This window comes from Schistocerca cancellata, chromosome 9 (genome assembly GCF_023864275.1).
Source record: "Schistocerca cancellata isolate TAMUIC-IGC-003103 chromosome 9, iqSchCanc2.1, whole genome shotgun sequence".
In the NCBI taxonomy this organism is placed as follows: Eukaryota; Metazoa; Arthropoda; class Insecta; order Orthoptera; family Acrididae; genus Schistocerca; species Schistocerca cancellata.
This window is the reverse complement of record NC_064634.1, coordinates 486,856,207-486,871,009: the sequence shown is the minus strand read 5'-3', so window position 1 is coordinate 486,871,009 and position 14,803 is coordinate 486,856,207. Positions and strand designations below refer to the sequence as shown.

The following is a 14,803-nucleotide window of genomic DNA, read 5'->3' as shown; positions in this document are numbered from 1 at the left end:
TCCCCAGGAAGTACCGTTTAGAATGCGTAGGACACCGAGATACTGGGGAAAGCATGCAGTCACTTAAGACATGTGGGAGGACCAAGAAAGTTTTCTATCAAGCATGAGCCCCAGAAATTTCGTAGCTTCAGTGAATAGAAGAGCAACAGGCCCAAGACAGCGGAAGGAACTGATGGCGTCGCCAGAAATTCATACAAATGGTTTCATCAGTGTTGACAATCCACAAGTATTGACAGAGTGCAAACTTTAACTAGGGACGGAAATTTGTATGCCCATTTCAAATGAACCATTCCAGCTTTTCCCTTATGGAAATTAGTGAAACCACATCAAACCCAATTTTGGATGGCTGAACATCGATTTGACCCCTGGTCTTCCCAAATGAGTCTAGTGTGTCAATCACTGCACCATTTCATACAGTGGGAGCGCAAGAAGCAGAGTATTTCAGGAAAAGGCAATTAGAGAGCAAAACTTCATGAAAAATGTAAAGTGAATTTATTATATTTATAAACATGTTAAAATCAAGCACACTGTTCACAGAGATTTCTTTATAACAAAAGATATTTCTTAACTACAAATAATCTCGTCCACAAACCTTTATATTTCATTTAAACTTCAAAGAAACAAAGTTTATTTTAATTAACACATGACACTCTACGTGGCACGATTAGAAATATATGTATTAAAATCACTTTCACATTTCACATATCTTGTTTTGTTGATAATTACAAATTTCATGTATAAATTTCAGCTTTGTAACTATGTACAATTTTTCCATAGAAAAATGAAAAATCCTTTACAACTGGGTTGAAAAATCAAATGTATCTCAATTCTAATTCGAAATTTAGGAAATGACAAAATTCCAAAACAGTTTCTTCAGCATTGTTCAAATCTTTGTGAGCCACCAGAACAACACAAATTTTGTTATTTTAAATAAATAAAATTAAACAATGTTCTCTTATAAACTCACCACAAAATCAAATATTAGATAGAATAAACAAAAAAACTCAGGCTGCACATGTTCTATTTTCAGCTGTCACAGTCTTGTGTATTCTCACATTTTTGAAAAAACTAAACATGAGAAGATGTTATACAGAGTATGTGATCTTTGTTGCTGATCCAGATTTTGCCATTGTATCTTTGTGACTCTGGTAGCTTATTGTAATATTTCGACCAATCTTCAGCCTCTCTTTAAGTTTATGCCTGCAAATAAAAAGTTTTTTTTTAAGTTGTCTGCACACGCATTGTAGCTGTCACCAAATGTATTCAAAGTCTTCAAATTTGGTTTTTGTGCGTAAGGCAGACATCCAAGAACTGGAAATGTTAATAGTATGGAACAAATAACAGTTTTCCAAGCATGAATCTATGTTTAGCATGTTTCACAACAGTATATTAGATACAACTGTACACATTTAAGCACTGGACACCTCATTCAATCGATATTCCCTCGAAGACACTCTATGTGGCACAATTAGAAATACCTAGGCTGCGACCTCCTGGACTTGTGTCACAGGGTTAAGAACTGTACGAGGTCCCCTAAATGGGTCAAGTGTGCAGTACACATCAGCAGCTGCTAGTCAGGTAGCTGAGAGTGTGACTGAGACAGATGGGCAGTGAGAGAGAGAGAGAGAGAGAGAGAGAGAGAGAGAGAGAGAGAGAGAGAGAGCGAGAGAGAGAGAGCAAGGAGGGAGGGAGGGAGAGTGTGTGTGTGTGTGTGTGTGTGCGTGTGTGCGTGTGTGGGCGCGCGCGCGCGTGGGGCACACTAGGTTTTTTTTTTAATTACGCAACTATCCATCCAATCCAGATGACAGCTATAGAAAACCCAGAAGTATAAGTGTAAGACAGAAAGAAATGCATCCCACAATATCAAAATCCTTATGATGAATTTCCGAAGCATTTGCAATGAAGTGACAAGAGTGTGAAGCGCTCCTGAAAAGTGGTGAAGCTCGCATAATATTAGGTACAGAAAGCTGCTTGAAACCTGAAATTGATATCAGTGAGATTTCTGAGGAAAATTTAAGTATATTTCAAAACGATGGGCAAATGGGAAATGGTAGTTGCATATTTGTCACAGTAGATAAGAAAATCAGATCCACTGAGATAGAAATCGAAGCTTCATGAGAGATTGATTGAGCCAGACTCAGTATCAAGAATGGATATAAAATGATAACTGGTGCCTTCTAACGTCCACACGATTCATCTCCTGATGTAATTGAAAACTTCAGAGAAAACTTCAGTTCATTTTATGTCAGTTCCCTAGTCACACTGTAATCATTGGTGGAGACTGTAATCATCCAACAATCAATTGGGAAAATCATAGTTCCATTAGTGGTGGACATGATAAAACATCCTGTGAAGCATTACTGAATGTCTTCTCTGAAAAGCACCTAGATTGGATAGTTCGGAATTCCATTCATAATGGAATTATATTGGGCTAATGGCAACAAACAGATCTGACCTCTTTGAGGATGTTGAAACTGGTATCAGTGACCGTGATGTGTGTATGGCAACAATGATTACCAAAAATGAAACCAGATAAAAAATCAGTGTCATATCTCAATGGGAACTTGAAACTTTCATTGCAAGGTAGCAGCATCTTGAGGAATTATGGCTCAAGTTTAAAAGAATAAGTGACTATGCACTGGATACATATGTACCTAGTACAACAGCTCATAATGGGAGGGACCCTCCATGGTCTACAGTCACTGTAAAGAAACTTCTAAAGAGACAGAGATCCCTGCGTAATAGATGTAAAACAAAGTATAGGGCTATAGATATACAGATGCTCAATGAAACCATTTGGTTGCTAAGAGAGCAATGTACACAGACTGCAATGCCTACCGTAGAAGAATACTGTCAAATGCTCTTTCATAAAACCCAAAGAAATTCTGGTCATATGTAAAAGCTGTTCATGGCACCAAAGTTAGTGTGCAGTCCCTAACAAATGAGACAGGAACTGAAACTGAGGATAGCAAAGTAAAAGCTGAAACGCTTAACTATGAATTCAAATTTTCCTTTACGAAAGAAAGCACAGAACAATTGTTCCAATGTTATCCCTGGACCACTGAAAAGATAAGCAGAGTAAGTATTAGTGTCTGTGGTGTAGAGAAACAGCTGAAATCATTAAAATTGGACGAAGCTCCAGGGCCAGACAGAATCCTCACCAGATCCTATACTGAATTTGTGGCCAAGTTACCCCTGTTCCAACTATAAGATATCATGGTCCCTTGAACAAAAACACTGTGCCCAGTTTTTGGAAAAAAGCACAGGTCACACGTGTCTACAAGGTTTGTACGAGCGATGCACAAAACTACTGCTCAACATCCTCGACATCAATTTGCTGTACAATCGTAGAACATACACTGAGCTCAAACATAATGAGGTATCTGGAACAGAAAGACCTCTTCCATGTTAACCAGCATGGATTTTGAAGTCATCTATCATGTGAAACCTAACTCTCACTTTTCTCACATGACGTACTGAAAGCTTTCGATCAAGGCAGTGCAGAGATGCAATACATCTTGATTTCCGAAAAACATTTAACTCAGTACCACACCTACACTTTTGTCAAAAGTACAATCATGTGAGGTGTCAAGTGAAATTTGTGACTGGATTGATGATGTTTTGATATGGAGGATGCAGCATGTTATCTTGGATAGAGAGTCACTGTCAGATGTAGAAGTAACTTCATATGGGTAGGGACTGTTTGTGACCCTTGCTGTTCATCCTATATATTAATGACCTTGCAGACAATATTAATAGTAACCTCACACTTTTTGCAGATAATGCAGTTATTTATAATGAATTACTGTCTGAAGAAGCTGCATAAATATGCAGTCATATCTTGATAAGATTTCGAAGTGGTGCAAAGATTGGCAACTTGCTTTAAATATTCAAAAATATAAAATTGAGTACTTCACAAAACGAGAAAACGTGGTACCGTACAATATCAATGAGTCACTGTTGGAATTGGCCAACTCATACAAATACCTGGGTGTAACACTTCATATGGATACAAAATGGAATGATCGCATTGGCTCAGTTGTGGGTAAAGCAGGCGGTAGACTTCGATTTACTGGTAAAATAATGGAGAAGTGCAATCAGTCTACAAAGGATACTGCTTACAAATCACTCCCGCAACTGGTTCTGGAATATGCTACAGAGTGCGGGACCCGTACTAAATAGGACTAACAGAAGTCAGCATGAATGGCCACAGGTTTGTTTAATTGATGGAAAAGTGTCACAGAGATACTGAAGAAACTGAACTGGAAGACAGTTAAAAATAGTTTAAGTCTATCTCGAGACAGTCTATAATTAAGTTTCAAGAACCAGGTTTAACGGATGACCCTAGGACTATATTACAATCTCCTATGAATTTCTCACATATGGATTGCAAGGACAAAATCAGAATAACTACAGCACAAAGAGGCATTCAAACAATCATTCTTTCCACACTTCATACATAAATGGAATGGGAAGAAACACTAATAACTGATACAATGGGACGTATCCTCTGCCATCACTTCAGGTGGTTTGCAAGTATAGATGTAGAAGTAAATTTATGGTACTAAAGAAAATTTATGGTAGAGTATGAATTATCAACCCCACTGCTAAATATGAATGTGTGTGTGTTATGTAGTGCCCAAAAAGGTCAACCCTTACAAATAAAGTTATTATGGACGGTTACAATGGAAATAAAATAAGTTACTAGCTTTTTGGCAATGTTTGATAATGTAAATTTTCTGAAGGGCACGAAGGACCATCCCTTCAGGCAAGGTGTTCAAGAAGAGCAGACACTCACCACTTCCAGCACTGACCTGATCTATAATGTCTCAGATTAAAAAATATATTTGATTAGTGAGCCTAAAACACATGAAAGATCATTTTAAATAATATTTTTTTAAAAATAATTATGGTATATATATTAAGACAAAGAAAATATGAATGTTTGTGCGCATGATATCTCACACATTCAAGTACATGACATCACACTGTAATAAAATTATCATAGTCTTAACATACAATATTAATGTGTGAAATGAATATCATTTGGATAGAAGAGCTGAAATTTTCCCCAGGTATAACTGGCTGATTGACTAATAATGTAAAAACAGGAGGGAGCCTGTCACTCAGTTGTTAAAAATCTGTTTCCCAACAACTTGGGCCAAGTCCCAATTGGTTACAAATTTTAGAACCTGTGGTACACTTGTCCAAATGACACTAAAAATTCAGGAAATATCTCCAACCATTTAACACTCTCACATCAGCTTACAAACAACATACAGTTAATATACTATGCGCTACCATAGTGACGCCAAATTCTGGAGGCTCTTCGAGATGCAAGAGGAAGGTCATAGATCCATGGCGAAACACCTTGTTTGAGCAGCACTAAGTCGATTGTGTTTCATCTGAGTGACTGAATGGAGGCACACCTCAGTATTGGTTTAACTGTCCAAAGTTTTCACTTGTTTCCAGCTACTCTCTTTCTCACATACCCATGACTTCTAATCAGTGATGTTACTAACCTTGGTGGGCCCTTACATATAGCCACTAAATTTTCATACCGAGTTTGCTTGGCTCCTGCGTCTTATTTCATTACCACAAAATCTGTTGTGTCCTCGTACCAAACAGAATGACTCACTCTACCCCGTTTTTGTAGATAAAACGGGGTACAACATATGTTCCAGCCAAGGTTCTCTGCTGGGTACTTCCTCTCAATGTTTTCTAGGAGTGCTCTGGGAGTCAGAGTAGGTGAAGAAGAATCTTCACATATGGACACATCTCATCAGCTTAAGGGCCATCAAAATAAGAAACAACTCCGCATTGAGGGCACTAAATTCTGCTGGCATGCAAGTCCTTAGCATGTCATCTGGGAACCTACGAAACATTCAATACAGTTTCCTCAGTTGAGCCATCTCTCTAAACCACTTTTGTCATTACAGAAACATTTAAAATACACTCCTGGAAATTGAAATAAGAACACCGTGAATTCATTGTCCCAGGAAGGGGAAACTTTATTGACACATTCCTGGGGTCAGATACATCACATGATCACACTGACAGAACCACAGGCACATAGACACAGGCAACAGAGCATGCACAATGTCGGCACTAGTACAGTGTATATCCACCTTTCGCAGCAATGCAGGCTGCTATTCTCCCATGGAGACGATCGTAGAGATGCTGGATGTAGTCCTGTGGAACGGCTTGCCATGTCATTTCCACCTGGCGCCTCAGTTGGACCAGCGTTCGTGCTGGACGTGCAGACCGCGTGAGATGACGCTTCATCCAGTCCCAAACATGCTCAATGGGGGACAGATCCGGAGATCTTGCTGGCCAGGGTAGTTGACTTACACCTTCTAGAGCACGTTGGGTGGCACGGGATACATGCGGACGTGCATTGTCCTGTTGGAACAGCAAGTTCCCTTGCCGGTCTAGGAATGGTAGAACGATGGGTTCGATGACGGTTTGGATGTACCGTGCACTATTCAGTGTCCCCTCGACGATCACCAGTGGTGTACGGCCAGTGTAGGAGATCGCTCCCCACACCATGATGCCGGGTGTTGGCCCTGTGTGCCTCGGTCGTATGCAGTCCTGATTGTGGCGCTCACCTGCACGGCGCCAAACACGCATACGACCATCATTGGCACCAAGGCAGAAGCGACTCTCATCGCTGAAGACGACACGTCTCCATTCGTCCCTCCATTCACGCCTGTCGCGACACCACTGGAGGCGGGCTGCACGATGTTGGGGCGTGAGCAGAAGACGGCCTAACGGTGTGCGGGACCGTAGCCCAGCTTCATGGAGACGGTTGCGAATGGTCCTCGCCGATACCCCAGGAGCAACAGTGTCCCTAATTTGCTGGGAAAGGGCGGTGCGGTCTCCTATGGCACTGCGTAGGATCCTACGGTCTTGGCGTGCATCCGTGCGTCGCTGTGGTCCGGTCCCAGGTCGACGGGCACGTGCACCTTCCGCCGACCACTGGCGACAACATCGATGTACTGTGAAGACCTCACGCCCCACGTGTTGAGCAATTCGGCGGTACGTCCACCCGGCCTCCCGCATGCCCACTATACACCCTCGCTCAAAGTCCGTCAACTGCACATACGGTTCACGTCCACGCTGTCGCGGCATGCTACCAGTGTTAAAGACTGCGATGGAGCTCCGTATGCCACGGCAAACTGGCTGACACTGACGGCGGCGGTGCACAAATGCTGCGCAGCTAGCGCCATTCGACGGCCAACACCGCGGTTCCTGGTGTGTCCGCTGTGCCGTGCGTGTGATCATTGCTTGTACAGCCCTCTCGCAGTGTCCGGAGCAAGTATGGTGGGTCTGACACACCGGTGTCAATGTGTTCTTTTTTCCATTTCCAGGAGTGTATAAGACACAATTTGTTCATTTCCCGATTAGTTGTACATAAGTAATTTAAAATTTGTTCTGGGTGACTCTATTACTCAAATTGTGGAGAACCTCAATATTTCCTACGTTATTCTTTAATAAAAGCTGTTTTGTCCAAATGTTTAATGGCTTTTGGCTCCAGAGCATTTCAGGAACAATCACTCTGCTGTAGGGTGAGAAATGATGGTGCCCACTGAAGATTCTATAGTACTTTTAAAATTAGTTGCAACTTTTCACATTTGGCTGACCGGAGGGGAACATGACACCAGTGCCCAGGTAACACCAATAGCGAGCTGGCTTTTGCTACCGCACTGCCAGCGGTTCGGCTGGTAAAGTGCCCCTGTTGCTACATCAATGTTCGTCAGCTCTCGTAAAGTAATATTTCCTGGCATTGAAGTGTTCTGTAGTCATCAGGTATTGTGAGCAACAGTTTTGTGTTGATGTCACATTAATAACAACAGTGCAGTACATCTGAATACAAGATTTCAAAGAAAAGTGTCATCCAAGAACACATTCAGCAGCCGGGATGATAAAGTTCTGCTGCAAAACATTCCTCGGAATTCGATAATAGTAAAGGACAAAACACCATAGCACTCTGTTGTGATGCATAAAGCTCCAGCAATGCAGTGGAGTAAATTGAGTATTTTGCTCGAGAACTAAGAAAATTTTCCATGACAAAGTTTTAGTGCTGCACAAGCCAAAACTTCATGTTACCAGGTCAACAAACTGGCTAACGGTAAATGAAATAGTTTAATCAGGCTTCCTCCAACAACGGACGCCCCTGCAAATGTTACAGTACAGGACTGATCTTGAGTTGTCAGCCATACCAAGAAGGTAAAGGAAACATTGATTCATGAAGGACTGGGACAAGTTTTGAGGAATACATAACTTCTCTTGTTGGAACACAGCAGAGTTTAGAAATATTCATCTCATTAACATTCTAAATCAATTGAAATTGTGACAGAATCCTGAAATAGTGTAATATTAAACTGAGTGCAAGTCAGGTCAATATTTTATTAAACAGTCCATTGCCAGTATAAAAATAAACTTGTAACTTCTTGACTTACATTGTTACAAAACCCACAGCAGTTCTCGTTTCACCAGCTTTCGATGGCCCACGATGATGACATTATTTCACTGACGAAATCTGTAGTCACTTGAATATCGTGGTAGATATGGAAGTTTTGCATATTAATTATATGGCAAAACACTATTGCCTTTGCACACTGTCATTTCCCAAAATCATGTTTTGATATCTCAAACCACTCATGAGATACAAGTAATTACAAATATTTCATTCTAGTTTTCACTGACTCACAAGTTCATGATGGAGCACTTTACATGCATTCCATTTTCTCGAGATTGGAAACAATGATATCCTTCCAAGTTAAAAGGATATATTATCTACATTTAATATGCAGCAACACATTACCTAACACGCATCAAACACAAATTCATAACAATACCTTTTTTTCACTGCAAACTACAAATTTCTTGTGGTAGTTTATCTACTATCAAACTATCACAATACGTACGACCATTAACAAAATTATAGGCAGTTCAGCATGAAGCTGACAAATTAAACTATAAGATGTGCAAGAATGAGACTTTATTACCCAATAGTTTCTTTAAAATCATTTGAGGAAGATTGCCGACTGGCCGCTTTGCTCTTCACACAGTCAAGTGCCACGCTGAGTAGGCCTGGCATTATATTGTGGTCACCTGCTGACACGCCCAGCACGCGCTGGCAACTATGCTTCCCTCCACTCGCTGCATACTGAAGTGTCAAAAGCCGCAACTTGTTTTACACGCACTACAGTGAAACTTGTTTTAACAATCAATTGGCCAATCAATTGTTTTTTTGTTCAGATGGTTTTTCAAGTGAAATGAAACTAGTCTCTGCGGCCATGTCAGCTATAAGAATGTTTTCACTCTACCTCTGGTTCTGAGTGTTTTCACTTTATATGAAACAACCAACTGACAAGTCTGTAGTTGCGGCAATTACGTGAACATTTTCTCTTATCTCTGGGAATTAAGTGCTTGCTTTAGCGGATGCCCATTAATTAAAAGACATGTCTTCTTTAAAATTTGGGCTCCCATCCTCCCCCTTGGTGAGGTGTGGTGGGGGCCCCCTCCCCCTCATGTGAGGTTTACCCCATAGGTGGACACAAATATGAAAAAATGATTTTTAATTGATTTAAACATTACTCAAACACTTCAATAAAACCACATTTCATACATAAAATGTGGGAAACAGATTTTTAGTGTGTGATTAAAAAACACTACTTTAAACATGCCAACTGTGACAAGGGAACCTCCCCATCGCAACCCCCTCAGATTTAGTTATAAGTTGGCACAGTGGATAGGCCTTGAAAAACGGAACACAGATCGATCGAGAAAACAGGAAGAAGTCGTGTGGAACTATGAAAAAATAAGCAAAATATACAAACTGAGTAGTTGATGCACAAGATAATTAACATCAAGGACACTGTCAGCTCAGGAGCGCCGTGGTCCCGTGGTTAGCGTGAGCAACTGCGGAACAAGAGGTCCCTGGTTCAAATCTTCCCTTGAGTGAAAAGTTTAATTTTTTATTTTCAGTTTATGTGATAAACTCTTATGTTTTCATCACTTTTTTGGGAGTGATTATCACATCCGCAAGAAAACCTAAATCAGGCAAGGTAGAAGAATCTTTTTACCGATTCGCCAAGGGTACAAGTTAGGTGGGTCGACAACATATTCCTGTCATGTGACACACATGCCGTCACCAGTGTCGCATAGAATATATCAGACGTGTTTTCCTGTGGAGGAATCTGTTGACCTATGACCTTGCGATCAAATGGTTTCGGTTCCCATTGGAGAGGCACGTCCTTTCGTCTACTAATCGCACGGTTTTGCGGTGCGGTCGCAAAACACAGACACTGAACTTATTACAATCAACAGAGGCGTCAATGAACGAACGGACAGATCATAACTTTGCGAAAATAAAGAAAGTAAAATATTCACTCGAAGAAAGACCTGAATCAATGACGTCTCGTTCTGCAGCTGCTCACGCTAACCACAGGACCACAGCGCTCTTGAGCTCACACTATCCTTGATGTTGCATATCTTGCGCATGGACTACTCAGTTTGTATATTTTGCTTATTATTTCATAGTTCCACACAACTTCTTCCTGTTTTCTCGATCGATCTGTGTTCAGTTTTTCAAGGCCTATCCACTGTGCCAACTTATAACTAAATCTGAGGGGGGTGCGATGGGGAGGTTCCCTTGTGAGAAGCATTGGTACAGGCTGTCATTTTGACAGGGCTCAAAAAAATTTACCTTCTGTTGGTATGCAGTACACATGAAATGTCACTGAAGCTATACTTATTTAGCAGCTGAAAGAAAACATAGTTGGTACCTTCCGTTGAGCCTTATGATTCTGTAGTTTTTCAATTTCATCATTTATACGATCACTAACAGAATTCTTGTCTGTTAACTTCAGCTTATCTTCTTTCCAAAAACTATTTAACTTCTTGCTCGCACATGTGTTTTAGACTTGTCAATGTGCTGCTCAACATATGCACTGATACAATATCATGCCGAAAACCATAACATTGGCTTTATATGCATTGTAGGATGACTGACTGGTACACAGTGACTTCTTCCTGAAGGGCAGAGAACTCCCTGGATGAAAGCTGACACTTGTACGCACTTGCAGCACTTGTTTCAAATTCAGAAATCCCAAGCATGCACACATGTAAAGCATTCAGATCAGTTCAGTTCAGAGAGGACAAAGATTCATGGGCACTATTGCCTATGCTCGGGCTTAATTCTATAAAACAGAACTAAAAAACTGATGTGAGATTTTCTTTGTTCCTCCCTCCCTCGGACTTCATCGGACTTTATTGAGATTTTGTGAGATTTTGCCAGACCACCCCCTCCCTCCCATTCCCAGCTCACGTAATTAATGGATGGGCCCCTTATATACCTTTTTTTAATCTTTCCAGTTATAATGCTCTGGAACAATGTTCTAGGAAACAGCAACCTAATTAGTGTTATAATTATGTAGTAAACAGAGTTGTGGTCGCCTGTAAGTTGTTACTTTTTATTTGTTGGTGACTGGTTTCAGCCTACTACAGAGATCATCATCAGACCTACATTTCTTGGTGGTAGTGGGAATCCCTGACAAGGAGCAGATCCAGCCACACCGGTACTGAGACCACTGCAGGGCCTGCTCCACGTCAGGGATTCTTACCACCACCAAGAAATGTAGTAGACCGAAACCAGTCACCAACAAATAAAAATTAATAACTTACAGGCGACCACAACTCTGTTTACTACATAATTATTTTCTGTTATACATGAACCATGAGTAGGGTTGCCAACTTTTTTTTAGGGACAAACAGCTTATGTTATTTGAAGGAGGGATGAATAAAAGAATATTTCTAAAAATGAAGTATTTTCATAATTTATCTACTTAAATGTGAACTTTTCTTACTTGTGGCATTAAATATGGATTTTTGGTTGGGTTTAAAATGTTAATAATTGATGTCTTAATAATTTTGTTTTAAGCATCTATTGTCGCTTGTCAGAAGTACTTTGTTACCAGAAATATTTCTTGTAATTCATTAATTTTCTTTGGAAATCTCTGATTAACTATTGTTCCATAATATGACTAATCTTTGCAGATACTGTCTATTACATTGATTTTACCCTTAAGGATCACTTTTTACCTGGTTATATAAAAAGCAAATATTGGAATGAAAATAACAGTGACACAGGCGATAACAGAGTGCAGTCAACAATCATGATTTAACAATGAAAAACGATTGAATGTTTCTGATCAGAGTTAAAATGTTCCAGGCTGTATCGACTATTTGCATTTGGTTGGTCCAATGGACTGGTTTCACTCAAAAGAATAAATGAATAGTTCAACTGATTTATAAAGCTACAAGCAACTGAATCTACTGTTTTCATATGACTGATTATTTGGCTGACTTCCATTTGAAGGCATGTTGCATAACCAGGGCCCATTGTCGGATAGAAAGTGGTGGGTCACTAGCTTTGACATGGAGGTTAGGGGTAGGGCTCGTTTTGTAAGCTGCTGTTGCCAGTCTGATGTCTGCATGGTGTACTACAGCCAACACCCTTTGGTATGACAGTCTTTCTGAATAATAAATGGTACACCCACAGCATAAGTAGGACCAGACAAGTGCTATATAAAACTGTTTTAGGTTAAATCAGTGCAATTACAACACTGTTTTGGCTCATTAAAAATGTGACTCATATGATTCAAATGAACACATACCTTTTTATTTGTTGAAAACTTGAAACCATCTTTTGTGCCCAACCTCCTATACTCTGGAAGCATCAACTGTTAATTGACAAGCTGTCCATGCAAGACAAGAGGAGAAGCAGTAAAGAAAGAAAGAAGTCTATTAAATGTGTCAGTTTGTTGTTTACAAGATTGGAAAGGAAGTAACATTTAAAAGGCTCCCTTCATTTTCATCTACATACAAACTCCATAAGCCATCAAACGGGCATGGCAGAGGGTACCTTGTATCGCTACTAGTCAAGACTTTTCCTGTTCCACTTGCAAATGTCCTTTGAGCAACAACGATCTACTGCGTAACAACGATTGAGAGCATGACTTCTATATGGTAATGAAATGATTCCTCAGCAAGACAAGATTTCAACAACATTGGCAACCTTTTACAAAAACGCCAGAGATATGAAGCTGGCTGAATGTTGTACTTCCACATCGTATCATATGACTTTCCAATATCAAAGAACACCCCTACAGGCTGTTGTGTATAAAGGGAAACTTCCCGTAGAACTGCCCCTAGAACTGTCAGGTTGTCCAGGTCAAAACAATACTTCTTAAACTCAAATAGAAAGCAGCTATTGGGTTTCTTGCTCTCTAACAACCATGCTAGAAGGCAATATACCAACTGTAAAACATGATCTTTCACAACCAGAGATATCACAATTAATAAAACATTCCAGGCCATTATGCTGCAGTTGGATGGATTTCACATTATAAATTCACATCCTTGCTCATTACTGATTGCAACAAAATTCCATTTGTGCATACCTTTGGACAGTGATGTGATGTTATATGCTTTGAATACTCGAGCACAACTAGCTGTAATTGGCTCCCATCATCCATTGTTGCTATCAACCCGTGAGGGAAGACTAGTACACACTTTCTTCAGCATTGAATCCAATTGCCATTCAATTTATCCTCCTTCCTTTCAAGAGCTTCTAGTCTCTTCTTGTCTAAACTATTTATTGTCCATGTTTCACTTCCATACATGGCTACACTCCATATAAATACTTTCAGAATGAACTTCCTGACACTTAAATCTATACCTGACATTAACAAATTTCTCTTCTTCATAAATGATTTTCTTGCCATTGCCAGTCTGCATTTTATATTCTCTCTACTTTGACCTTCATCAGTTATTTTGCTGACCAAATAACAATAGAAAATAGCATCTCTACTACTGTAAGTGTCTCATTTTCTAATCTAATTCCCTCAGCATCACCTGATTTAATTTGACTACATTCCATTATCCTCATTTTGATTTTGTTGATTTTCATCTTATGTCCTCCTTTCAGGATACTGTCCATTCGGTTCAACTGCTCTTCCAAGTCCTTTGCTCTGTGTGCCAAAATTGCAATGTCATCAGCAAATCTCAAAGTTTTTATTTCTTCTCCCTGGACGTGAACTCCTACTCCAAATTTTTCTTTTGTTTCCTTTACTGCTTGCTCAATATACAGATTGAATAACATCGAGAATAGCCTACAACCCTGTCTCACTCCCTTCTCAACCACTGCTTCTCTTTCGTGCCCCTTGACTCTTGTAACTGCCCTCTGGTTTATGTACAAATTGTAAGTTGCCTTTGCCTTTTGCTCCCTGTATTTTACCCCTGCCACCTTTAGAATTCGAAAGAAAGTATTTCAGTCAATATCGTCTTCACGCAACATGATATCTCTGAGCAGCTGCTCGAGCGTCATCAGCTAAAATATCCAGTAAAGTAGATGGCAGAGACAGGACAACACGAGATTGACTAAAACGGGGACACGACAATAAAACATGGCGCACTGTTAATGCATGACCACAAGGGCACTGCGGGGCTGGATCACCGGAGAGCAGGTAGCGGTGGCTAAGCCGGCAATGCCCAATCCGCAACCTGGTCAGAAGGACCTCTTCGCGCCGAGATGGTCGGGAGGAGGTTGTCCAAACTGTTGGGAACGATTTTACTGCCCGGAGCTTGTTTCCTTGAAGTGATGACCAAGCATCCCACCATAAGGACACAAGCCTCTTACAAACAACCCCACTAACGTCAGTTGACGGGACACAATGGGAGGCTGGCCGAGGCAGGAGGACTGCAGCCTTGGCTGCAGCATCAGCAGCCTCATTCC

The 14,803-nt window shown here is 40.5% G+C and overlaps 1 protein-coding gene across 1 annotated transcript in view; it reads right to left on the bottom strand.

The window, feature by feature from the left end:
• Positions 1-477: 477 nt before the first annotated feature.
• The window catches only part of LOC126100117 (eukaryotic translation initiation factor 4E-like), a 36,281-nt gene continuing 21,955 nt past the window's right edge, over positions 478-14,803 (bottom strand). The window contains exon 5 of the mRNA XM_049910648.1: positions 478-1,200. Within this exon, the coding sequence (XP_049766605.1) occupies positions 1,086-1,200 (115 nt within the window). The 3' untranslated portion in view covers positions 478-1,085. The remainder of the gene's footprint in view (positions 1,201-14,803) is intronic.